This window comes from Capsicum annuum, chromosome 4 (assembly GCF_002878395.1).
Source record: "Capsicum annuum cultivar UCD-10X-F1 chromosome 4, UCD10Xv1.1, whole genome shotgun sequence".
Lineage (NCBI taxonomy): Eukaryota > Viridiplantae > Streptophyta > Magnoliopsida > Solanales > Solanaceae > Capsicum > Capsicum annuum.
Window position 1 is genome coordinate 181,306,177 of NC_061114.1, and position 27,577 is coordinate 181,333,753.

Genomic DNA, 27,577 nt, shown 5'->3' on the forward strand with positions numbered 1-27,577 from the left:
TAAGAGTCAGTTCAGAGTCCTTCAGTTAAGAGTAAGAGCTAGCACCGAGCGAGTGCAGGGATGACAACTTTCCTCTTAGAGAGGCAGAGTCGTTAGCAGCAATCCATGAACTCCAGAATTGCGTAGCTAGCGCAGGACCAAAAGTCACCTATTAGATTAAGGCTTGACTATCGTACTGCCTTAGGATTAACTTTCTATTTAGGGTCACCCGTCAGAGAGGCTTGACTATAGTAGAGGTCTTTACCCGTGGCACAGTATTGACACCCTTCTAGTTAGGGTTATAGGTTGGACCCTACTAGTTTGGATTTGGAGCATGTCGATTAAGTGAGAACTCCCACAGTTGCAGTTGCAGTATCAGTATTTAGAGTAAAATTCAGAAATCAGGACTGTCAGATACAATCACCTATCTCAGTAAGGAACTTAGATAGTTTTATAGATTCATGGACCACCCGCTAGATAGGCCTGGTCTCTTATAAAGTTAATCAATATCAGTACTAATAGATCCAGAGATCACTTGTTAGATAGTCCTGATCTCAGATTCAGTTAATTACTCTCATTATCAGATCTAAAGATCACCCCTCAGATAGGCCTGATCTCAAAGTCAGTTAATCATTCTCATTATCAGATTCAGATATCTTCTGCTAAATAGGTATGATCTCAGACATAATTATTTCTTATCATTGATAGTAGATTCAGAGATCATCCGTTAGAGAAGTTTGATCTCAAATTTAGTCAGTCGATAGTAGCAAGCTCAAAACTCAGTTATTGATATGAGTAGATTCAGTTAATCAACTTCAGTATCATCAGTTTCAAAGATCACTCGTTAGGTAGGTTTGATCTTAACTTTAGTACTCAGTTATCAATATCAGAAGATTTAATTATTCAGTATCTCAGTATTAGTAGTGAGTTCAGAAGTTAGTAAAGAAGTATCCAAGTCTTAGTATTCAGAGTCACGATGATTTCAGTTATGGTTTGTGCATTCATTCCTCATTCAGTACTCTTATGATTATTCAGTTAAGTAATTGTTCATACATAAGCCCTTGCATTTAACCTTACCTCATCTTGCATACTCAGTACATTCCCGCGTACTGACGTATTTCCACTATGGTGTTTTACTTTACACCATAGGTTCAGAAGCACAAGATCCAAAGCACCCTTAGCAGCTCAGGTCCAGTCAGCAGCAGTAGACGTAGCAGTGAGTCCTCTTCATTCGAGGATGACCCTTATTTTATTATTGTATTAGATCCAGTTTATTTTCAATAGACGGAGTTAGTTGGGGACATGTCCCATCAATTCCACAGTTTAGACAGTTTAGAGGCTTTTCGAATAGATGTATCAGTGTTCAGTTTTTAGTTTTGATTATTTTAGATGTTTTCAACCTTATGGCAAGTTTCTGCCAGTTTTTTATATTTATTATATAATATTATGCAGTGCTCAGGTACAGATATCAGTAGAGGGTTAGCTTGTGGCCCTTCAGGGTCATGAGCATCATGTAACGACTAGGGTGTAGTCTTGAGTCGTTACAATATCTTTCCACCGAATAATATGGAGACGAGCACTCATAATTTTTTGTTCCATATTGGGCTCGAAGTGCTGCCATAGCATGTGGCTAGGGTATTTTGTACAAGTCAAAAACTCTACACCTACAAGATCTTGTTTGAAGATTGACTGTGGTAACATCACCATGACAGTCGATACTGAACTTGTAATATGCTATTTGATGATCAAATAACCTATTCCCCAAACTGACATTTGCTGATATTTGTTTTTCAGCATCTAGAACAAATATGGTTCCTGTGTTCGCGAACTGCGCACGTCTTTCGTGAAATAATTTGCCATACTTCTTGTTTATTTCATCAAACAGAATCACGATGGGAAATTCTCTTTCAACACCAAACAATGAATTCACTGATTCAAAAATGTTTTTGATATTATAATATTATACCTATACAAAAGAATAACTTAGTACGGCATCATACTAAACATGTAACTCAAACAAGACATTAAATTCATAAGAATATACCTATTTTCCAGACAGAATGTTCGACTCCATCTCTCGATACATACGAGATGTTCTACTGCCTTGGGATGCATATCCATTATTTGATTGAAATGGTCAAAAAAATCACCTCTATTATATGCTTTACCTGCTCTATAAAAAAGGGTCAACACCCTTTCATTGTGAAAGTTGTTTCAAATATTATCTCCAAGATGCCTCATGCAATAACCAAAGTGATCTGAAGTGTAGAAAATTGAATCCATCTTTGGGATACTTGGATGCCTATCCAAAATAAAACACAACTCTTCGGTATCTTCAATACAACTTCATATTTGTTCAAAACAATATCCATATGAGTCATCATATTCCTTGTCTTCTACACAAAAAATGATTGGAAAGATGTAATTCTCCATATCCTGTGCCACCACTGCTAGCAAAACTTCATCATAATTTCTCCTCATGAAGGTCCCGTCGATGGCTATGACTTTTCTCAAATGTTGAAAACCAAGAATCCAAGCACCATAGGATACAAAAAAGTAGTTGAACCTTCCATTTTCATAAACAAGCAATGTCGTCTTACTTTCAGAATTTGTGGACTCAAGCATGTAACATAGGCATCAAGGACTGCATACCTGTGCTCGTGTGATCCTCTAACCAAGTCCTTGCCAATCCCTATGGATGTATATATCTTTCAATAACTGACTGTAACACCTAATTCTGTAAGAATTTGATTGGCCATATCACTTGTAGAAGGGCCTTTACCATTGGAGAATCTATTCTAAAAATATTGACCGATGACCTTTGTCGTGGCAGGAGGATTTTGGCTCGTAATGTGATCTGAACCACATGTGTGATACTTTTGATAAACATTAATGACAAATATTTCAGATCGTAAGTATGTTACAGCCCTCAACCACCACTTGCAGGTCAGATTAGCACATCTGAAGGAAAAGACTTTGCTTAAATTAATCACCTTCTTTACTCTGAAATCTTTCAAGCAAATAATAAACAAAGAAGTAGATAGTTCTTTCTTATCCTTGAATAACATTTCCTTGTAAAATCTAGTCTCGTCATCTTGATGATAGCCCGACTGTGTTGATTGAGAAGAACTGCCTACCGTATTGCTTACTACAACGGGTGTAGGTGTTTGATCATCATTTGTAATATTCATGTCCAGATCATCCAGCTTATTATCAAAGATGTCTTGTAGTTTTTCTTCTTCTACATTATGGTTCTCATTCTCTCTTAATTTTTCAACCACGTACACCTTTAACACCGGACTAGCTGAATCATAAGATAAGTACGCAACCGAACCTGATCGGTTATCTTGAAAGGTAGTACTTTTTTATTTTCAAAGGAGCTGTGCATGTAGCTGATGACGATTTCTTGTAGTTGACAATTTAGTCTACAATAACTGATAATTAATTTCACAAAATCATCATACGAAATATCACTTTAGAATATCATAGCTATCGTCTCTAGTATTTCACCCTCATTCTAACGTCATAAATATCGCTTGCTTTTCTTGATCCATTTACCATGACAATCCACCCTTATTGTTATTGATCTCTCCATTAGTGGTACCTAAATAAAGACATTTGTTAAAAAAAGTTAATAATGATATCATAATAAAAATTAATAGTAATTTTATAGTATCGTAACATGAACCCTAACAGATGAGTAATCTAATACAACAAGTGAATAATATGTTGTAACAGATGAGTTATATGTTGCAATAGATGAGTAAAACTGTTGGTAATATATGTTACAGTACTATAGAACCTGAAGCTAATTCCAACAGATGAGTCATCTGCCATCTGTTGGAACAGGCGATCATATGTTACAACAGGACTCGCCTGTTGGGATGTACTACAAAACTTTTGAAGTTGATTCCAACAGATGAGTCACCTATTACAAAAAATCACTAACCTGCTGCAACATATTACTCACCTGTTGCAACAGATGACGCATCTGTTGAAATCAACTTTAGGTTCTATTGCAATATATGAGTAATCTGTGTCAACAGATGACTTTTCTATTGCAACAGATAACTCGTCTATTGCAATAAACAATCCATATTTTTGATTCGTGTTACAACACTATAGAACCATAAACATGAATCAAACATATGAGTTTTTTGTTGCAACAGATGACTCATCTGTCGTAAAAGATAAGTCATCTATTAAAATGGAGGAATCTTTTGTTGGGTTTATGTTCGGGTTCTATCCGTTGTTTTAAAAACAACATTAGTAGTGTACCCAGATGAAAAAATCAACTAAAAATCATAATTTTACTTACCAACGTCGCCTATGAAGTAATACCAAAGAGATGTACGAAACTAAATTTGACCTAAAAAATGATCAAGTAGCAGCAGTAGCGGTAACAACAACAATGGTAAATAAGAAGAAGAAGATGATGATGATAATGAAACACAAGATGATGAATAAAGCAGCTGCAACAATGAAAAACAAAAATGGCGAAGAGAGAGAAAATAACAAATAATGAGAAGAGAGAGAAACCACACATTTTTTTCCCTCTGTTTCTAGTTATATTAGGTTTTACTTAGATCAAAGTGTAAATTAAAAAACTTGTAGGTTATTCTCAAATTTTCTCAACTTTTTAATTACTAATGAAGTAATTGTCACCTACACTTAATTTTTAAAACCTGAGTCACCTACACCCATTTCAAAACTCTTTTGTCACTTTTAGCTAAATTGTTCGGGTAACATATATTATTTAAAAATTAAATAAAAATATTATAAATTAGCAATAGTTAACAGCTTAAAATATCTAAAAATATATTAAAAATATGGTTAATTATTTAAATTCTATTTGTGTCACATAAATCAAGATAAAAAACATATATTGGGTCTTGTGCTCTCTCTCTATATATATGTACACACTGTACACAACATATACAATACAACCAAAATTTTTTCCCATATATTTTCCCTTTTCTCCGCGTTCCCCTCCTCCCCCTCCTCATTTTCTACCAAAATTTTAGATATTGCATAATTAAATATTAATTAAATTTTGTTGTTTTCATTTGATTAATTCCATTATGCATGCCTTTATAATTCATAGAGAAAAATGTACTATGAGAGTCCTCTATGAATTATTATAAAAAAAAAAAAAAAACTTAAAATAGAAGAGGGAGTCATAGGGCTATTGTAAAGAAACCAACGAAGGATGAAGAGAAAGTGGAAGTAGCTTTCAAATAAGAGAACATCATCTTTAAATAAGTGAAAACTCCTTCACCATTTGTAGGGGGGTGCGGATATAGGCGGATAACTAACTTATGAAATAGATTTAGTATATATATACTAAATCTATTTCATAAGTTAGTTGTCCGCCTATATCCGCACCCCCCTACAAATGGTATCAGAGCCCAGTTATTTAAAAAGTACACCAGTGAGATATATGTTAGATATGTTAGAATTTATCTATGTTTATTGAATTAATTATGAGAAGACCATTTAAAAATAGAGAAGCTTTTAGAAAAATTAAAGAATCTTTAATTAGTAAAAATTCAATAAATACACAAAAAGATGAAATATCAAAATTAGAATCACAAATAGACAGTTTAGAATATATATATATCAACATGAACTATTCACAATAAAATGAACAAAGAAGAATTTATAATAGATGAAAAAATATATGAAAATCATGAAGGATTAAAAATAAAGATAGTATTTTCTAATCTGGGAAGAAGATATAAGAAAATAGGTGAACATGTATATCTAATGTTAGAAAAAGAAGAATTAAAACTAGAAGATAAATTGACAGCAATGGTAAGAATAGAAAGAGAAAATGAAGAAATAGATAGGAAAAAGGAAATAGAAAAAATAAAACAACAAACTACGGAAGAAATACGAAAAATAGAAGAAACTAAAAATAGTAGGATTGCTGAATTAGAAAAAGAACTAGAAATGTTAAAAGTTTTGTATGAACAAAGACAAAAGGAAAAAGAAGAAAAAGATAGAGAACAAAAATTACTGAATGAGATAAATCAATTTAAGGAAAAATTGGAAATAAAAAACAAGGAATTAGAAATAAATAATATAGATATTGAAGAGACAGATAATTATAATTCAGAAGATAGTGAAACATATACAAAAATATTAACAAATACAAAAAATTTAGAATTCAATGAAAAGCAAGAGGGAATTAATGAAGAGAACTTAGAAAGCACCAACATAGAAATAAATACTCTTGATAAAAAAGAAGATGAAAATATAATACCCAAAATAGCAGAAATAAGAAAACCTGCATATTATAAGAATAAGTTTAAAAAGTATAATGAATATGACAAAGGGACACCAAAAAAAATAGTTGATAAAAATTATAACTTTTTAGACCTAGACTGTGTAATAGATACAGAAAAAATAATACAATTATGGATAGGATATATGACAAAATAATTATTAGATAATAATATAAACATAACAGATGCACCAGAATATATAGAAAGAACACTAATAGGATCAGTAAAACTATGGTTTTCAAATTTAACTGAAAATAGCAAGAAAGTATTAAAAACTAATAAACCTATAGAAGGAACATCATCAACAACAACTAAACTAACACCTATAGAATTATTAAAAAAATATGAAACAGCTATAAAAGATGAATTTGGTAGTATGACAACAATAGAAGAAGAACAAGATAAAGAAAAAGATACAAATAGGAATTTAATGTTAAAATTAGCAATATGTAATATGTGTTATATAGATGAATATACTTGCGCATTTAAAGCATATTATTATAAAGGAGCATATAGTATAGAAGAAAGTAAAGAGATAAGAAAATTATATTTTAATAAATTACCCGAGCCATTTAGTTCAAAGATAATAAAAAGTTGGGAAGAAGCAAAAATAGTAGATACGTTAGGAGCAAGAGTAAAATTTTTACAACAATGGTATAGAAACTTATGTGAAAAATATAGAGAAGAATTAAAAATGGAAAAAACATTAATAAGAAATTTAGCATGTTGCAAAAATAAAATAGCACCCCAATTTGGATGTGAAGAAAGATATTATAAGAAAAGAAAAAGACATAAGAAATATAAGAAATATAAAAAATCAAAATATAAATACAAGAAACCAAGAAAAAGATATTATGTAAAAAATTATAAATACAAAAGACCATATAGAAAGAAGAAATCTATAAAAGAATGTACTTGTTATAATTGTAGAAAGTTAGGACATTTAGCTAGAGATTGTAAATTACCTAAAAATCTTAAAAATAAACAAATATCAGAAATAAAAATAGATAATACAGAATATATGCAGATAGATTATGAATTAGAAAGTGAGGATAGTATATATGAAATTTCAGAAAACGAAACAGATAATGAAATAGATAGTGAAATAGATGAATCAAATAACTGAAGAAGATATAAAAATAATAACAAAGGAAGAATATTTAAATGATGAAGGAACGAAACAAAAAATAATATTTGACAGTAACATATTTGATGAAATAAAAGGAAAAGAATTAGATTTAAGTGTAGAAAAAATATTAATACCAACAATAAAAAATATGTTTACTAGGAAAAAAGACGAATATTATGTAGTATGCCAAAAAGAACATGTAATAGACTGTAGATATGCAAAAGGCAAAGCTAGTATACCACTAGTAACAAAAAGAATAATTAATAAAGAGATAAATGATAATCCAATAAAATATGTACACCTTGGAGGAACAGAGATATTAATAAAAACATATTTTAGAGAAGGAATAGATACACCAATAGAATTATATTTAGCAGATGATAGAATTATAAAACCTATAGAAAAAAGCATAATAACTGTCGTAAAAGGAAATCTAATATACCAAAAATTTAAATTTATAATAAGTGCAAATTATTCAGTAGCGGTAACAGATAAAAATATAGATAAATCACTCGTATTATATTGGAAAATATCAGGAATAGAATTAACCTCAGGAAGTAAAATATTTACAGCAAGATGCAAAAATTTATATGTATTAACAACAAAACATAAAATAACAGGAAAAAATAAGATTAACAAGATACGAATAGAAAGCCCATTCGAACAAGTTGTAAAAACAATAGATTATAATGATTATAGCTATAGAGATATAGATATAGAAGAAAATTTAGAAATAGTAAATGATAGAAAAAGTACAACGAAAAGAATAGTTGATGAAAAACCAGAATCATCAAGCTCATCAAAATGAACAAGTTATGAAATAAATTCAATAAGTAATTTAAACCAATATTACATAACAGGAAAAATAAATGAAAAAGAATATCTAATACTTTTAAATACAGGACAAGAAGAAAATTATATAGTAAAATATCTAGTAAAAAATGAAGAAATAAAAACTGATAATGATATGTGCCCAGATCTACCAAGAAGTTTAATAAATAGTAAAAATATAGCAGAAAAAGAAATAATAATAGGAGTTAGAAAAATAAAAATAGAATTCGAAGTAAAGGAAGAAATGCAAAAAGCAGATATAATATTAGGAATAATATAGCTAGAACAAGTAAAACCATATAATATAGAACATACACAATTAACCTTAACATTTAACAAAGAAAAATTATTCTTAAGAAGAGCCTTAACATAAAATGAAAATATATGTATTAATGAAGATAGTAGTAAAAGGATATTACAGTAGATATTATACGCCTATGATAGATACAGGAGCAGAAGCTAATTTATGTAGATATAATTGCTTACCAGAAAGTAAATGGGATAAATTAAAAACACCAATAATAGTTAAAGAATTTAATAATGAAGGAAGCTTAATTACTTATAAAGCTAGGAATGTAAAAATACAAGTATGAGATAAGATATTAACAAGAGAAGAAATTTATAATTATGAACTAACATCAAAAGATATACTTTTAGGAATGCCGTTCTTAGATAAATTATACCCACATATAATAATTAGAACAGACTGGTGGTTTACAACACCATGCAAACAGAAAGTGAGAGCAAAAAGAGTTAATAATAAAATAAGAAAGAAAACTGATTGGATAAAAGGAAGTGAAAAAATTACACAAAAGTTAGAAAATATAAAAAATACTGAAGATACAATAGAACTAGTAGTATTTTTGATAAATAAAACAGAAATAACTATATTTTCAATAAATAAGATAGAAATAATTAAGAAAAAATTAGAACAATTATATAGTGAAGATCCATTAAAAGGATGGGAAAAACATAAAACTACTAAAAAAATTGAATTAATAGATAAAAATAGCATAATAACCCAGAAACCATTAACATATAATTTTGACGATTTAAAAGAATTTAAAATGCATATAGATGAATTATTAGAAAAACAATATATACAAAAAAGTAATAGTAAACATAATAGTCCAGCATTTATAGTAAATAAACATAGTGAACAAAAAAGAGGAAAAAGTAGGATGGTTATTGACTATAGAAATTTAAATGCAAAAACTATAACATATAATTATCCAATACCAAATAAGATATTAAAAATAAGGCAAATACAAGGATATAATTATTTTAGCAAATTCGATTGTAAATCAGAATTTTACCATCTAAAGTTAGAAGAAGAATCTAAAGAATTAACCGCATTTACGGTACCGCAAGGATTTTATGAATGGAACGTATTACCATTTGGATATAAAAATGCACCAGGTAGATATCAATATTTTATGGATAGTTATTTTAAACAATTATCTAATTGTATAGTATACATAGATGATATATTATTATATACAAAAACTAAAGAAGAACATTTAAAATTATTGGAACAGTTTACAGATATAATAGAAAAATCGGGAATAAGTCTAAGCGAAAAGAAAGCTGAAATTATGAAAAATCAGATAGAATTTTTAGGAATACAAATAGATAAAAGTGGAGTAAAAATGCAACAACATATAGTACAAAAAATAATAAATTCAAAAGAAGAATTAGATACAAAGAAGAAATTACAATCATTTTTAGGATTAGTAAACCAAGTAAGAGAATATATTCCGAAATTAGCAGAAACTTTAAAACCACTACAGAAAAAATTAAAAAAGGATGTAGAATATAACTATAACGAAGAAGATAAAAAATAAGTTCAAAAAATAAAATTACTTTGTAAAGAATTACCAAAATTTCAATTTCCAGATGAAAATAAAAAATTTATATATATAGTAGAAGCAGATGCTAGTGAATATAGTTATGGAGGAGTACTTAAATATCGATATGAAGCAAAAAAATTAGAACACCATTGTAGATACTACTCAGGTACGGTCAATGAGACAGAAATAAAATGGGAAATAAATAGAAAAGAATTATGTTCATTATATAAATGTTTGTTAGCATTTGAGCCATATATTGTATATAACAAAATTTATTGTACGAACAGATAATACACAGATACGCTGGTGGTTAACAAAGAAAATACAAAATTCAGTTACAACAAAAGAGATTCGGAGATTAGTATTGAATATATTAAATTTCATATTTATAATTGAAGTAATCAGTACTAACAAAAATGTTATTGTAGATTACATATCAAGACAAAGCTACACAGACTGAAATAATAGAAGAAGATACTCTAGAAAAAATACTCAACACCCTAACTACGCTTTCAATGAAAGTGGACAGTATGGGTAATGAGATAGAAAAGCTAAAGACTAATGAAGATAAACTGAAGTCTATAGCTACAAATCAGCTAACTCAGCAGTGTGCAGAGCTATGTCGATCGGAAGACATTAAAGTTCCAGAGCTAGAAGGAGACGATGGGACACTCCATAAAACCCATAACATTTATCAATCTACTTCTGCAGGTACAAGCAAAGGAGTTAGTCAACCAAGATACCAGAACATGAATATGAATAAAATATTTGAGAAACCATTTATACCGAAAACACAAAAAGACCCCTTGTTCATACCCCCACAAATCACCACATATCGAGATAGCCTGAACCAAGATAAAAAAGTTTACAACTATACAGCCCAAAAATACATAGAAAATATCCATAGAGTACAAACTTTTCTAAACCTTGACCCCAGAGCTACAAATATCAAAGAATCAAACACAAACTATATAATCCAAAAATTACAAGGATATAACAAGCTAATTGCACTACCCAAAACCAACCCAAGCCTAGTAAAAACTTGTTTTGACTATGGATTATTAAACACCATATACACTCAAGATGGAGAAGAACTAACAACTATGGAAGAATTACACAAGATATTCACCACCTACAAAAGGATAACAAAAGGAAATCTATTTTATATAAAGTGTTATACTGCACCAGCAGAGATATTATACGATGAAATAAAACCAGTTATACAAGTTGTAAAAATAGGACTAACCAGAGATATGATCATACCAGAAGATATTACACAGCAGCCGGAGATACCCAGAATTGAGATACCTGATTTCTATGCAAATAAACGACTCATTGGACTAGCTATGATTATCCAAGAATTAGCAAATAATTATACTAATGGAAACCCAATATGGAGCTATTATTCGAGAGACCATCAAATGATTTATTCAAATTCAAAAGAGCTACGACAAACAGATATGGAAGATGTTAGGCAATGGATAATGACATTACTTAACCCAGAAAAACAATCTACCGCAAGAGCAATTAAAAAAGGATTTATTTCAGACGGATTACTGACAAGATATTGTAAAATAATTGGACACAAATATCCAGATCATCAATGTTCAAGATGTAATGGAGAAGATAACATTATTCCAGAAGTACACCTAGAATAAAAATCAAGAAGATGAACATGTCAGCTGGAAAGATAAGATAAGAAACAACAGATACGACAACGAGAAGACACCAATGGAAGAAGACAAGATATTAAATTATTTACGTAAAATTGTTAGAATTGTTAGTTTTTATTGTATAGACTTTTCTTAGCCTGCTATGGTACTAAGTTTTTATTGTATAGACTTTTCTTTTTTAGACTCCTAGCCTTTTTGACTTTTCAAAAGGCTATGACACTTAGGATTCTAGTCTTAGAATTTTTTAAATGTGTAAAGACTCATGTAAAGACTTTGTAAAGATTTTTCATTCTATAAATGAAAGAAACCGAAGGCATTGCAAAGCAAGCCTTCATGTGTTGAAGCAATACTCTCTCCAGTCCACAACAAATATTTTGCTCAGTTAATTAAAAAACAGACATACTTCAATGAAAAAAGCTATGGAGGAACAAACTTCAGAAACACCAAAACTACCCGAACAGGTATATTTATTTATGATTATGAATAGCTAAATTCATAGTTCCCAACAATCATGATATGATAAAATAAATTCATATTAGTTACTTTATAGTAGAATTATTCGAAGAATAATATGTTAAGAAGTTTATTAGCAAAGTGGAGACGGAGAAAAATCCCTAAGAACTATGCCATCCTAAAGGTGAAACCAATGAGGCAAGAAGCCGTGGCGGGGAGTAACCAGAGTAGAGGCGCTGTTTAAGGAAAAAAGTATCCAAATTACCATGCTAATAGTGACCGAAGAACATGTTATTTAAGAATAATCTAGTATATAGTAATCTAAGATGACCATATTTTGTTATGTACATGGTTGAAGGGAATATTTTGAAAAAAGCAATTTTATGAAAATGAATAATTATTTATCTGATGTGATGGTAGATAAATTTAAAATACTTATTTTGTATGCACTTAAAGATATAAAAGTAGTAGATATAAGAAAAATCTTATTAGAAAAAGCATTTGGAAAATATTACATAACTAGAGTAAATTATATACCATACCTACCTAACTACTCTTACAAATACTTACCATGATAAATTACATAAAATTTTTAGAAAAAGATATGAGAAACATATAGTTACTAGAAAAACAGATGAAAATAAATATTGACAAATACATGAAAAATAAAGATATAAAATATATAGAATTTCTTAATAAAAATATGGAAGAACTACTAAGGCTAAAACAAACAATTATAAAATATTATAATAAAACCAATTTTTAAAAAATAGATCATCTAGATTATCTTAAAGTTTTAATCTTATATATACTTAAAGATATAGAAATTATAGACATTAAGAAAATAATATTAGAAAAAGTAATAGACTATGAAATTGAAACCACAAATTGGATAGAACAGTTATACCAAGAAATTTACCCAGAAGGATATTATTCAGATTAAGGAATGTTAGAATATATTAGAAAAACTAAAGAAAATCAAGATAATCTAAATAAAGAAATTAATTATAGAAACCGAATTAGAAAAATAATGGAAAATCTAAAAGAAAAATTAATATGGATAGAAGAAACCTTAGAAAATTTAGAAAAAAGTACATGTGATAGTTTATATAATTTAAAAAACTCACTACGAGAAGAACAACACAAGATAATAAATAACATAGAAAATCTAGAATTAGATATACATTACAGTACAGTTAGGATAAATTATTATACAGAAATTTGTAATTTTGCAATTACTACAGGATAAAATAATAAACCAAACAAATTAATGAGTACATCTTACGAAAAAAATAAATCATTAAAAAATATTGAAACAAAATTTAAGAAATATCCACGCACAAAAAAAATAGATTCATTATATATATACTAAATCTATTTCATAAGTTAGTTATCCGCCTATATCCGCACCCATTGAACTTCCTTGCATTTTTTGGTTATACTTAGATTATTATTACTATCCTCCTTAAAATTAATTTTTATCATGAGTAGAATCGAACCTATTATAAGTTTTGATTTACATGTGTTGGGCTCTGATCGTATGCTTCACTCTAGTTCAATTGGCAATCTGGACAGGTGGAGGGTGTGGAATTTGTCCCACATTAAGAATAGGAACTTTGTCTCTGTATATTATTTACTCAATTTTAAATTCATAAGCCTTTTTGTAAAAAGGAATATTATATTAAGACAAAAAGGTCCATTTTCTTACATCAAATAGATCACACAAAGAAAGTGACAATTCTTAACAAATTCGCCATTTTGAATTAATCATCTTAATAAGTACAGGTCGTATTTTCTCTGTTTCAGGAGGTCAACTAATTTACTCTAATGAAAAGAATTCTATGTTATAGTCTTATTTATGAACGTTGTTATTATCATTTAGGAGAGTGAATCAACGCCTTTTTTTCTTTTTTTTATCTGCCTTGGCCACAGAGGCGGAGCCAGAATTTCAAGTAAGGGGGTTCAATATTTAAAGAAAACTAAATCGAAAGGGGTTCAACACCTACTATAACCACATAAAAAATAATTTTAATCATGTATAAATAGCATATTTTTCCGTCGAAGGGGGTACGAACCCCCTAAAGAGGGCTGGCTCCGCCTCTGATTGGCCGTTGGAGCCCAATTAGATTTGACTTTCTGCATTGTCAGGCTCATTTCTGGGACAACGCTTCTAACTTAATTTTTGTTATTCTTAGGAACTCAAACTCGATACCTCTATTTAAGAGAGGAGGACCCAAACTATCCTACCACAACCCATTATTGATAGACGAATTAAAGTTAAAACTTTCATGCATATTAATTCGCCCTTGGGGTTACAGGGTCCAAATAGATCAGTTCAGTGTAATTGCCGAATATTTTGTCGTTGCTATGATAACTTTAGTGTCACACCTTTAAGACATTCATTAGTGCATCTTTGCCGCAATAATATTGAATTACGTCTCTATAATTCTGCTGCATGGTTATTTCATAAATATTCTAATATTCTAATACATAGAAGAGGTTTGGAAGCGGTCGTCATGTCTGTTTTCTTCGTGATTTTACCATATTATTCCTAATTAATTATTATATATTATTTAGGTATTAAAAAATTAATTAATATTTAACAAAAATATAAAATAGATATTTATGACATGTCTGCTTCAGCTACTTCAACCGTAATTTTATTATTTCATCCTTAATTAATTACTATAGGTCATTTAAGTATTAAGCCGTGATTTTACTATATCACCCCTAATTAATTATTATATATCATTTAAGTATTAAAAATTAATAATATTTAACAAAAAAATAAAATACACGTTTATGACATGTCTGCTTTAGTTGCTTCAACCGTAATTTTATTATTTCATCCTTAATTAATTACTATAAGTCAATTAAGTATTAAAAAAATTAATAAAATAAAAAAGATAAAATAAACAAAAAAAAATGATAAACAAACTATTGAAATTTTAAATTAATTTGACATTTTATATAAGGACTGTCTAATTTTTTTTCACAACTATTTTTTATATTAATTTTGTTATACCACTTCTGATAAGTTATTTCCTAATTGATTATTATATGTCATTTACGTATTAAAAAATTAATAATATTTGATAAAAAAAAGTAAAATAGACATTTATGACATGTTTGCTTCAGTTGTTTCAACCGTAATTTTACTATTTTATCCCTAATTAATTATTATGAGTCAATTAAATATTAAAAAAATATCTAATAAAAAAATAAAATAAACAAAAATAAGATAAATTAATTATTGATGTTTTAAATCAACTTGACATCTTATATGAGGTTCGCTTAAATTTTTTTGACAACTATTTTTTATAGTAGTTTTATTATATCACTTCTAATAAGTTATTATGAGTCATTTAAGACATGTCTACTTCGGAACTTCAATCGTGATATTTGATTGACTCTCAAAATTATATCAGTATCACTTAAATTGAAATAGAAGAAAAAGTATTATAAATTTCAGTAATTAAAAACTTAAATCATTCTCAAAATATAATAGACTATCAATGCTACAAAACTTTGGACAAGAAGAGTATTATAAATTATAATAACTAACAATTCAAAATAGTAAATTACAATGTCAAAAAAACTATTATAAATTACAATAGCTAACAACTTAAAATATCTAAAAAATAATTAATTATTAAAATTTTATTTATATTATATAAATTGAGACTAAAAAATAACATATATTGAATCCGTGCCAATACAAGCCTCCGATATCTAGTAAAACATATAAGCGATTATGCCAACGGGAGTGGGTATAAAATGTCTGATAAATTTAAGTTAAGGAATTCAATTCCCCACCACTGTCACTATATAAATAATAGAAATTAAAAAGGAAGAAGAAGAAGGGGGGAGATTCCAAGATATGGGGGAAAACAATAAATAAGAAATCTTCATGAGATACAAGTTAAAGGGCTTCACTTTTTTCCCGAAAAACATACTCCTCGTATAAATTACTCCCCGTCTACTTCACACATTCATTAAAAAAAAATTTTTATTAGGGATATATTTTATCAAATTAATCTTATTAATTATATTATAAAAATATAAATTTAAATATATACAACTTATTTAATCATTTAATGATAAGAATGTTATTAAAAAAATATATTAAAATGCTCTTGATTTCATTAATAGAACAGCTAAATTAAAATAAATATTTTTTTAAAATAAAGCCAATTAAAATAAAACGGAGGGAGTACATGAATAGAGAGGAGGTTGGGGAGGAGGGAGGGGGAGGAGAGGGGAGGGGGCGGGGACCTATATAAAATTATAGAGCATTTATATCTAAAAGATATCGAACCTACTGGACTCAGGACACAGAGATAAGAAGAGGAGCACATATTATTGGGATCTATGAAATGATGATAATTTTGCAAAATAGTGATCACCATAAATTTTTCGGAGAGAGGATTTTATGTACTAGCAATGTAAATATTTATATGATCAAATTATTTTCATTATTTGTTTTTTGAAAAGGTAGTTCAGTTTGTGAATATCACATATTTACTCATGATTCGAAGAAGAATCAAAACTCAACGTAGCGTGTGGCATATGCATCTTATCATGGCGATGTAAGTATCAGTGATCAATTTCATCCGAACTCTTAATCAATAGAACTCAGAAAAACAACTTTATAACCGCTTCAAAGCTACTCTTCACAATTAAACCCTTCTTTTTAGATTATAACTATAGTTTAATATGTGATAATACGTTACTTATCATTTTTAAAAGTTGATGTTATTGTTTACTAAGTTAGACTACAGTCGAGGGTCCATCGAAAATAACTTTTCTGAAAATAACTTTTCTATCTTCACAAGATAGAAGTAAAATACACACCATCTTTCCTCAGGCCTACTTATAAAATTATACTGAATATATTATTATTGTAACAATATTTTGTCTATGATTAAATCTTTTCACTAATAAAAAATGGGTGAAAATCATTTACACCCTCCAATTTTGATTTAAAAATTAAACACCCGTCAACATTGAACTATAATCATTCCCTCATTTTCACTATATAATGTCTATTTACCTTAACATTTTCAATCGTCTATTTATATAATATTTTTTATATTATATATTTATTTTCATAACCTAGGTATTTGTCATTTTTATTTAAATTCATTGACATTATTAGAAAATTCTTTTATAAATTAATTACAAAATCTATTGGTATTTTGTACACTCAAAATTTAAATATTATTTGTACTAAATATGTATGTGCATATGTAATCATGTATATAGATGCATATTTTAATTCTCTTTTATTCTTTAATGTCTATATAGATAAACGAGTTTTGGTTGTCAGTATGAATTATTTTCTAAATTGCAATTTAAAATTCATTAACAATAATCATTTGATTTATATAAATATACATCTACAACAACACCATTCCCAGTGAAATTCCTTAAGTGAGGTCTGAGGAGGGTAGGGGTACACAAACCTTACCGCTACCTCGGGGGCAGTGGCGGAGCCAGAATTTTTACTGAGTGAGTTCAGAAATAAGTATATTGACTAGTCGAAGGGAGTTCAACATTTATTATATATACATAAAAATATTTTTGACCATATAAAAATAGTACAATTTTGCGACGAAAGAGGTTCGGATGAACTCCCAAATTCAATGTGGCTCCGTCACTGCTTGGGTGTAGACAGTTTGTTTCCGAAAGACCCTCAACTATTAATTATTTTAGTATTACTTGTATTGAAATAATTACCTATTATTTTCACGTATAAAGTATTAGAGTTTTGATTTTTAACAAAATTATTTTTATTATTTTGCTCATTTATTTCATTATAGAATGTCATTAGCTTATATACTCAATTAATATTTCTCACTTTTATTTTTTTTATCTAAAAATACTTTTTAACTTTTATAGAAAATACGTTATATAGATTAAAAAAAATATGTTTATAAAAGTCTTTTTTTCTTACAAAAGATATAAATGTTGATATAAATACAAGAGTAAAGTAGGTATTTTGAAAAGTCAAATAGAAAAAAGGAGGGGGAATAACTATTGTTCAAAATTGAGGAGGTGTTTGATTTATCGAGCAAAGTTCAGAGATGTAAATTATTTTAACCCAATAAAAAATAGTGTTAACTTTTTTAAAAAGATAAGTAAATCTGCTATTACATGTAAAGAATATTGATAATTTAAAATGTATACATATATAACCTTTTTTTTTTAGAAAAAGGGAGAAAAAGGGGTGGGGGGGGGGGGGGGGCGGAGGGTTTAGAAGGAGGATTTTTAAGGATCACTAGTTCATAAAAAGGAGAATATCTCAATTAATAGAGTGGGCCAATACCCAAAGATTTCTTTGTTGAATCTTGTTACTACTTTTTTGGGAATTTTGAGTAACTAGGCCTATATTTGTACATCTCCATTGACCTTGGAAAATCGTTAAACGACAAGCTTCATCTTGCATGTCCCCCTTTTTGTTGCCCCTCATATAAGATGGTAATCGAATATATCTCAATTGGTTGATTTGATTTGATTTATGAACCTCCTCTCCGCTATTTCCTTTGTTATATTTTTTACTAAATTGAATGTCCATATCAATGGGCATCCAATACTATCTTTTGGAGGCCATATTAGACCTAATACTTTGCCCTTTTAATTAAAAATAAAAGGAGTTTCAAAAGAACTAAGTAGAGCTATAAAATAAGAAAAAGAGATTTTTTTTTTCTTTCTTAATTAATCACTTGTATAGATATAGAGATCTTTTATGACATTGACTATAAAACACTATTGGCACGTATCTATCTTGTAGCAATACTTTTGACTCCAAACGGCAATAGTAAAGAAAATTTGATAAAAAATTCTCTTCCAAATAAATTGTAAGTGATATTTTGTTTTGACAACACAATTAGGATTGAGTTTTTGTCAATAATAGCTTGTTCAACTTCTCTTTAATATGACATTCAGAGTACAATTTGTTCCATATCAAACACTAAATTGTCAATTAGATAGACCCCAATCATAATGTTTCGCCCAAGTAACATATTCTAGTCAGTTGAAAAAATATAGTGATCAATCAAGAAATCCATTTGGATATTTTGTAAAGCTTTCAACCATTTTCGTTGGATATGGTGGCGTGAGTATGGTCCTCTTTTTACTACCTCAATTTATTCTTGACAATGCTTTTTCTCTTCTTCTTTTGGAGGGGGTGGCAGATGGAAATCATATAGAGGATGAAACACGCCCAACATCATCCTCTTAGAGCCAACAAGGATGACCGTAAATATACAATTAAGAGTTGGAAATCCACGAATTCTTGTATTACAATTTCTCTTGACACATCATTAGTTCTCATGTGAGTTTATATTAATTTCCCGTTCTTGATGTTAACTCGCCTGGTTTTATTATTGACATTTCTCATCTAATTGTTGTTAATAGAACGTTAAGGTATGGTTTGATAAATGATTCTCCTATAGAGATCATTAATATATGAGTTCATTAGTTTACTCCATCTATTTGAATGATCGGTCTCAACTTGGGAGGAAGAATTGGTGTGCGAAGTTATCACTCACAAATTTCAAATGGACTAAGTTTTAAACCTAAAATAAAACCGATTGAACATAGTTTGATATGGAGTTTGTCTTGAAGTTGATATGGGACAAACTGCATAGTATTAGGTATAGCCATTTTTAAAAAAAACGGGGCACCCCAATGTACTAAAGCTTGAGGCTTTCGTTATGTGTGAAGCGCGAAGGTTCGGGAAAGGATTAGACCACAAGAGTCGTAACAACCTTACCTTGCATTTGTCATAGGTTGTTTCTACGGCTTGAACTCGTGACTTCCTGATCACATGACAACAACTTTATCAAATACTCCACAGCTCCCTTTGTAGGTGTCGATACAAACATTTGATTTATAATTGTACCTAAAGAAAGGATAAGAGTACACTTATAAACTAGTGGCCCAAACTACTCTTGGGGAAAAGTTGAGGCCCAATTAACAAACCCAATCCGAGATTTTATCACCTAAAACGTTGGGGATGTTTTCTATTCATGCACAAAAAGATTCATGGTCTAATAATTTTCATCTTGCAAAATGAAACAATATTTGCTTTTCCTCTCAAACTAATTTTAGTAAGAATTTCTTCTACACTTGCTGCTAATTGAAATGTGGTTTGGGCTCAGAGAAGTAAACAAACCACGTATAATACTAGCGCAGATACGTAATAGAAATAGCGTTCTCTGTCCGTTTTTAGAACAGGCACTGTCCGTTTTTAAAACTCCTGTTCAGAAGATAAAGCTATTATGGAGTTGCGAATTTTACATGTGAAACTTCAGAACTTTGAACTAAGTTTTACCTCTGAAATACAAAGCTTCATGACAAAAATTGAAAAGTGACTATTGAAAATTCTACCAGAGTTAGGTGGTGTAAAAGTTCTTATTGGTTGTTCTTTTTTCTTCCTATATATGTATTCCTTTTCTGGCGCTTTTGCAAATTAGGCGTAATAATTCACTGAACATGATACATTTAAAATAAGGTCGCTAAACCATAACTAATATAATAGTAGACGAGAAAGAGGAACGCTCGTGCTTTGTTCGTATTTTCAAAATCTAATACTTGTTTTCAGGGAATTAAACTCACTCTAGACACATATTTGGAGCAGACTTTGTTACAAGACACCCTATTATTGCTGGTCAAATTAATCAATACATTTGAGTGGGCAGATCATTACTAGAGAGTTACGTTTTTGGATAACCATGGTATCCGGACCTCCACCACATCAACTAATTTTCCGAAATACATCAGAAACCAGCTAGCGTTTATCATCTCCGCTGAAAATTGAATTTCAGACCTCAAAATTGACAACCCACTTAATTGACTACTAAACCAAACCCTTGGCTGCTAAAAGAAGTTGCAATTTTATTTGAACTGGAGTTGGCATACACAACAATCCTAATTTTAGATCTTAGTTCCTAATATTACTACTTTTTGCTTCCTTTTTCCCAATTGCAGAGATGGCAAACCCACATTTCCAATTTTCCAGCTCAAAAAACTCGCACCATAAAAATCACTATTGGCATTTTAGCCTTGGACCTCATGATTCTCAACCCACTTTATTGACCACTACACCACATCCGTGGCGCGACACATGTATCACTACAACCAACTCAATTGCTCATTAAGCTGGCTGAGGGTGGAAAACATAATAATAGCCTGTGGCTTCTACATACCGATAAAACTAAATCAGTTTTCCACATGCAATACAAACAGGCAACACATTGAATCATAACAATAAAACGGAGATTAACAAAAACCTAACCACGCCAGAAATCTTATCAACAACACTAGCATATCTGATTTTTTATGAATTCCGTATCAAACTATGAAACTTCTACTATTTCAAATGGTTGCATAACTAGTACCCCTAACAAATTCGGCAAATTAACATCAAAAGCTGGAGGAACCCTAGAGTGAACTCAATCTATTTCGTTACTTTAAATGAGGCTTTAGCAGCAACAAGCCCCCAAATTCTGAATTTATATATCAAAAAGTACGGTAATAATCTTATACTACAGCCCAATTAACAAGCTTCACAGTGGTCTTCTGAAGGTACAAATTTATCAGTAACCTTTTCCGCTTATGGACAAGTCAAAATGCAAAGAAAAGGCCTACATATCGTCACTAGCAGTTGATTTTGTGTTCTCTAGACAAAATAGTAAAGAAGATGGATCAGCACTGCCCATCTTATTGTGCCAAAATAGTACAAGGCATGCTCAATCTGGATTCTGCACATAAGCTTATTCTCTTTTAGCACCAAGATCTTAAGGTCTTTTTTTTGGTCACTTTAAATGATTAATTACGTTCTTTCTATTATCAACGTTTTCACATCTTTCAGAAAGAACAGCTTGCACAGCAATCAAACATCTCATGGAAAACGATAGGAAACAGTATAGAAGACAGAGGACAGAATTTAGAATTGGAGAAGAAAAACTATGAGGACTCTATTTTAGAGCATCTTTAGGTCTGTTAGGCAGCCCAATGGAAAACTCCACTCCGCTCTAGCTATCTGGCTATCTAGCTAGAGTGATAGCAAACCATGTCTGTTGAAGTTGTAACGTTTTTGTTAAAGGCATTTAGAGATGTGTTATATGAATAGGTTGGGAAAATCTCTGTTTTCAACCTATAGGAAAAACACCATACAACTTAAGATTCTAGAAACCAGCAATGATACGAAGGTGGGTAATCAGAGAGCCAAGGCATTTGATGAAGGAATCCTGGTTTTCCGACTTCAATTATTTTATCTTCAATGAAAGGAGTGAAATTGTCTTTTTGAAACAGTCTTTCTACCTCCACGAAGTAGGGATAAGAGATCTGCAAACACTACCCTCCCCAGACCACACTTGTGGGATTACACTGAGTATGTTTTGTTGTGATGAAAGGATTGCAATTCACTGGAACAGAGGATAGAAGAACAAGCAGAAAGATCAAAATAAATTGAGTTGAAAGATCTAAAAAAGATCACATTCTAGGGAATCCCAGTCAACTTACTACAGGAGTATGAGATCCAGGGAGGTCAAAAAACCTCAATCAAGAGAAAACGAATGAGGGAAGACACAAACAAGGTCTGTTAAATTTGGAACAATTTTAAGATGGCGGCTGAGAATGGAAGCAATTGTGTGCAAGTATCATTCACAATCTCTCTTCCTTTCATTAGGTATGAAAATGTATTTCCTAAAGCTAGCAACTAGAAGCAGTACAATTCCAGAGAGCAGACTACAAAGGAAAGGAGGTCAGCTCTCATACTGAGTAGTGACATGGACGTCAGAGCAACACCAGTAAGAGTAGTCAATGCTGCAACTTGATAGTGGAGGTTCTGATTCTCCAACAGTATTACCATTTTTCCTTAAATCTCCGTAGTCTAACTAATAGCATCTCCAATCAAAATTTTGGATGAGCATGGGTCAGATGGCAAGGGAAGGAGGATTGCAGCCATCACTAGATTTAACAGGATCCCTGGATATACGAGATCATCTGGGTTCCAAAATGACACCAATGGTATATATGATCGGAGCAATCTGAAAGGAATTGGAACACAAGCAGGTAGTTCTGCTTGGGCAATGAGCCAACACCACAGCCCATCTCTTACCACACTGCCATTTTGTTAAATCTATAAAGCTTCTGTCAACCCTCAGGCATTACCCAAACACTGCACATGATTTTAAAGGAATAGGAGGCTCCAAAAAAGCAGGTCTAACAGATAAAGGATGGGAGAGATCATTCACTATCTCATGTTTAAGATAATTTGGAGGGAACAGATTAGGAAGGCCACTGAGACACAAAAAGACTTGATGCTTTAGGAAACAGTACCCCCACCCCCCCACCCCCCAACACACACACACACACTCTTTTTGCATACAGCTAGTATACTGGGATTATTCAATCCCCTCACATTTAGTTAGCAACAAGTACTTGTGAGTTTTAACAAGTAAATAAATAACTTCTCCATGTTGAGGGATATGAGAGAAATGTTTGTTCATTAAATTAAAGTACAAGATATAGTATATGAAACTTAAAAAACAATTAAGAGAAAGATGCAACATCAAAATGAACCTTAGGAAATGTCTCACAAAAGGCCGACGACTAACCTTCCCCCACTGAACACGGAGATCGGTGACCAGTCGCCATTACTCATATATGCTAACCAAAAAGGAATTGTACAAACCCAATAAAACTATAAAGTAGTTGCACAATCGAGGACAGAGAAGGTACAAGTAGCATCACTTACCCACCAATAACTCCACAAAACTCTACAGGTAGCACTAAACAGCTACTTCCACATGTACGATGTACTCCAGCATCAAAACAAGCAGCTACCTCAACCTTTACAAAAATACACACCCACAAAGAATAAGGCTCTACGCTTACAAGAGGATTATCTACTATAATTTGTTCAAGCTCCTAAAACCACCCCCATCACTGTTCTGGCAGCAACAGTTGATTCCTCTTCAAATAGAGTCAAGGCTTATAACATGTTAGCCTTACAAATGAGTTCTTTGGGAATTGAAAGAGAACATTTAGCTTCTCAGGATGTGAACTGACTTTCATCTGCAAATTCGGGTTCATTCTAGATTCAACAATTTTACGGATCAATAAACTCAAAATGTGAATATGACGACTAACCTGCTTGTAACATCTACATCGCTGTATGATAGAAATTCATCTTCATATTTATCAACACAACTCATCTTTATGTAAGTGTGTGCTATGCGCGCGCGCGCGCGAAAGAGAGAGCGAGAGAGAGAGAGAGAGAGAGAGAGAGAGAGAGAGAGAGAGAGAGAGAGTATAGCAGTTCACAAAGATATAAAGAAGAAAGAAAAAGAAAGAAAAAGGCGAGAGGAGAGGATCGCTTCCTGTCTACAAGATACAAAATGTACTCTCCAGAATCATTCCCTCAAAAAGTTTGTGCGTCAGTTAAAAATACTATGCTGGCACAATCTATATCTTCTTTTCTGCTAGTGTAGTCTATATCCATTAGACATCAAGCAATCCACTGCATGAATCAAATTTCAAAAAAGTAAATAGCCACTCCAATAGTTAGTTGTCCAAGAGGAAAGAATTGTAGTGTTGTCAAAGGCTTGCTTAATGTGCACTTTTCTGAAGGTAGGTGCAAAACAAGCTGAGTGTTATGATCATTTAGGCAGCACTTCAGTTCAAGTATCAGGGCACTAAGGTGTTCTTTTTGTCATTAAAGGATCCTATGTTTTCAACTCCTTTATTCATATAACTTTCGATTTTTTAATGATAATTTATAATTGCTACTTTATGTTAGTTATTACTCTCGCGTTATATATACAGTTCTACCTTTTTTTTTTTTTTTTTTTCTGAATTTGAGTCTTCATTCAAACCTGCGCTATATTTGCATATAAAGACCCAACAAACCAACACCTTCTTTGCTTTTCGCCTTTGATGACACTTCATGATCGTAACATTAGCATGTCAATCCACCATCAATATTTGCATTCAATTGAATAACCAAAGGCCTCAACCAAGTATCTAGGGTCTTGCTAGCACTACTAAGAGTTAAGTGTCGTGATTGAGAAGGGGAAATAATGGAAATCTACCTAACACTAGGTGCAAATCCATCAATGGGAGACATCACATAGTCCACACCCTCGTAGGATAACTTAAAATAATTAAACAAATGATCTCTATGAAAGGGATATTTCCAATTCATAAGCTACAGAAAAATGTGAGGGTCTATCCGAGAAAATCTCTCTACCTCAAGGTAGGGGAGATCTCTATACACTGTACAGTCCCAAACCCCACTTAAGGGATCACATTGGTATGTTGAAGCTACAGAAAAATCATTGTTGCTGTGCAACAAGCGATCCCGTTTCATGTAAAATATAGCTAAATTCCTGATGAAGCTAAAGGATAGTTCGTTATGCATCATATGGAACCACAAAGCTCAGTAGAATCAAATACATTTCAAATATATGAAAAAGGAATCCTTGCATACACGAATAATCAAAGAAGATACAACAAGCAAGCCAACCACCTTGTTTGAATATTGAATTGCCGTTCAGATTCACTTCAATAAATAACCATCTAGCATACAAAAACATCTTCCTTTCTGAAAGACCAAGGGTTCTAGGAGACGACTGCCTCCATCTTGTTTAAGCATGGCAATCAATATAAAAACCAACATTCAGTTTCAACATTACGAGAAGTTAGAATTCCCAAATGAGAAAAGTTACCATTGAAGCAAATGGTCTTCTTCCTCCTCTAAACTCCACCTCTAAGGCACTGCATTTAGTCGAGCCTCAAACACGAATCCACGATAAAGTCCATCGCTATTCCCTGGAATGCCACTGATCCACCGCCATTCCCCTTTCCCACACTCATTTTCTTCCCAAAGCGCCAATCTTCCCACCCTCTTACCCGAAAAACAAACTCTACTCCCTCCGCCAAACACCTTGAACTTACTCGAATCTTGAAAATACCTAAACATCTCAGGCGGCATTCTCCCAGCTTCTTCCCATTCCAAACACTCCATATCCAATCTAAGTATCAAAATCGTGGAGCATGTGCTATGCAACGAATACGACGATTTCAACCCACCAATCATCAACACCTTATCATTTTTACCAGCAAGCAATCTGGGTCGTTTCATTATATCAAAAATATCACCCCATTCATGCTTTTCTAACCTAATCCATTGTTGACTAAACTGCAAATCCTTAACAGTCGATCTAAACAGCTTCCATTGACTCCGCCACGGAGACCCAACATCACAAAGAGCTAAAATGGAATCCGAAATCAATATCGGACTCCTAGGTTTCGATGGTAAATTAGACGAAAATTTCAGCCAATTATTGGCAGTCATCGACCCAGAAAAGTAAATTGCAGCTAGCTCAGTCAACACTAAAACCTGATTCGGTGAACCCACAAGAACCGACCCGTGTTTACACCAAGCTGAACCCAATTGTGGAAGGAGCTTGAACTGCCGAGTTAACGGGTTACAAACAACTAGGGTTTTGCTATTTGCAGTGGGGCCCATGGGTCCAGTGGGTCCCTCAGCCCAGAGATACAGAAGGCCATGAGAGGAAGTGATGGGGTAGTGAGATCTGAAGGGGAGGAACGAAAGGGGAAAACGGAACCAGTAGTTAAGCATTGTGTCGAACACATGGAGGGCAGAATTGGAATTAGATGAATTGTTGTTGCTGTTGTTGTTGTTGTGGGAGTGAGTACGGTGGGAGGGGCGGAGGGCAAGGAGAGAGAGTGGTGGTTGTTGGGTGGAGATAAGGTGGAGAAACGACGGCGATGAGAGAGTTGAGTTGAGGGATTTGCAGACACATTTGGAAATTATGATTTCACGGAGGGTTAAATGGGAAAAGATCTGATGAATGGTATCTTGTGGGAGTCGATTTAAAGGGGAAAACTCCATCGCCTGTGTACGGCGGAGGAGGGAGGATGACGGTGGAGGTGCCAGTCGGAGAGATGGATTGAAGTTTTGTGGTGCTTATGTGTGTGGACAAAAGGGGTAAAGAGAGTTTTTTTCTTGTTTTGTTGACTGCTTTGTCACAAACAACGTACTATTTGGGTATGGTGAAGTTTAGAAAGTGGTCTTCGTTGGCTATTTTATTGTTGTAATATGTTTTGTGTAGTTGGCAATTGGATGGAAAAAATAATTGCAATTTGCCCATGATTTGATCTTCATGTAATCCTAAGTAGTTAGGCAAAATAATCAAAAATGCCCTTACGTATTAGAAAGAAAAATTAATTGTTAGGCAAAATAATCAAAAATGCCCTTACGTATTTAGAAAGAAAAATTAATTCTTACTGTTGCTCATGTAAGTTTTAAACTCAAAATAGTTAATCCCTTAATTTCAA

At 31.5% G+C, this 27,577-nt stretch overlaps 1 protein-coding gene across 2 annotated transcripts; it reads right to left on the reverse strand.

The window, feature by feature from the left end:
- Window positions 1-23,701: 23,701 nt before the first annotated feature.
- LOC107867680 (SKP1-interacting partner 15) lies at window positions 23,702-27,343 on the reverse strand. Of its 2 annotated transcripts, none has more exons than XM_047410869.1 (2): window positions 25,942-27,343; window positions 23,702-24,064 (listed from the first exon to the last, which is right to left on the reverse strand). In XM_047410869.1, the coding sequence occupies exon 1, from the start codon at window positions 27,129-27,131 to the stop codon at window positions 25,983-25,985; it is 1,149 nt and encodes a 382-aa protein (XP_047266825.1). In that variant the 5' UTR covers window positions 27,132-27,343; the 3' UTR covers window positions 23,702-24,064; window positions 25,942-25,982. The 2 variants fall into 2 exon arrangements, with proteins under 2 accessions (XP_047266825.1, XP_016569515.1); XM_016714029.2 differs by having other exon boundaries at window positions 23,702-24,289.
- Between the last annotated feature and the right edge of the window lie 234 nt (window positions 27,344-27,577).

Excerpts from the sequence above, each read along its gene's own strand:
- LOC107867680 (XM_047410869.1), bottom strand. The coding sequence starts at position 27,131 with ATGGAGTTTTCCCCTTTAAATCGACTCCCACAAGATACCATTCATCAG.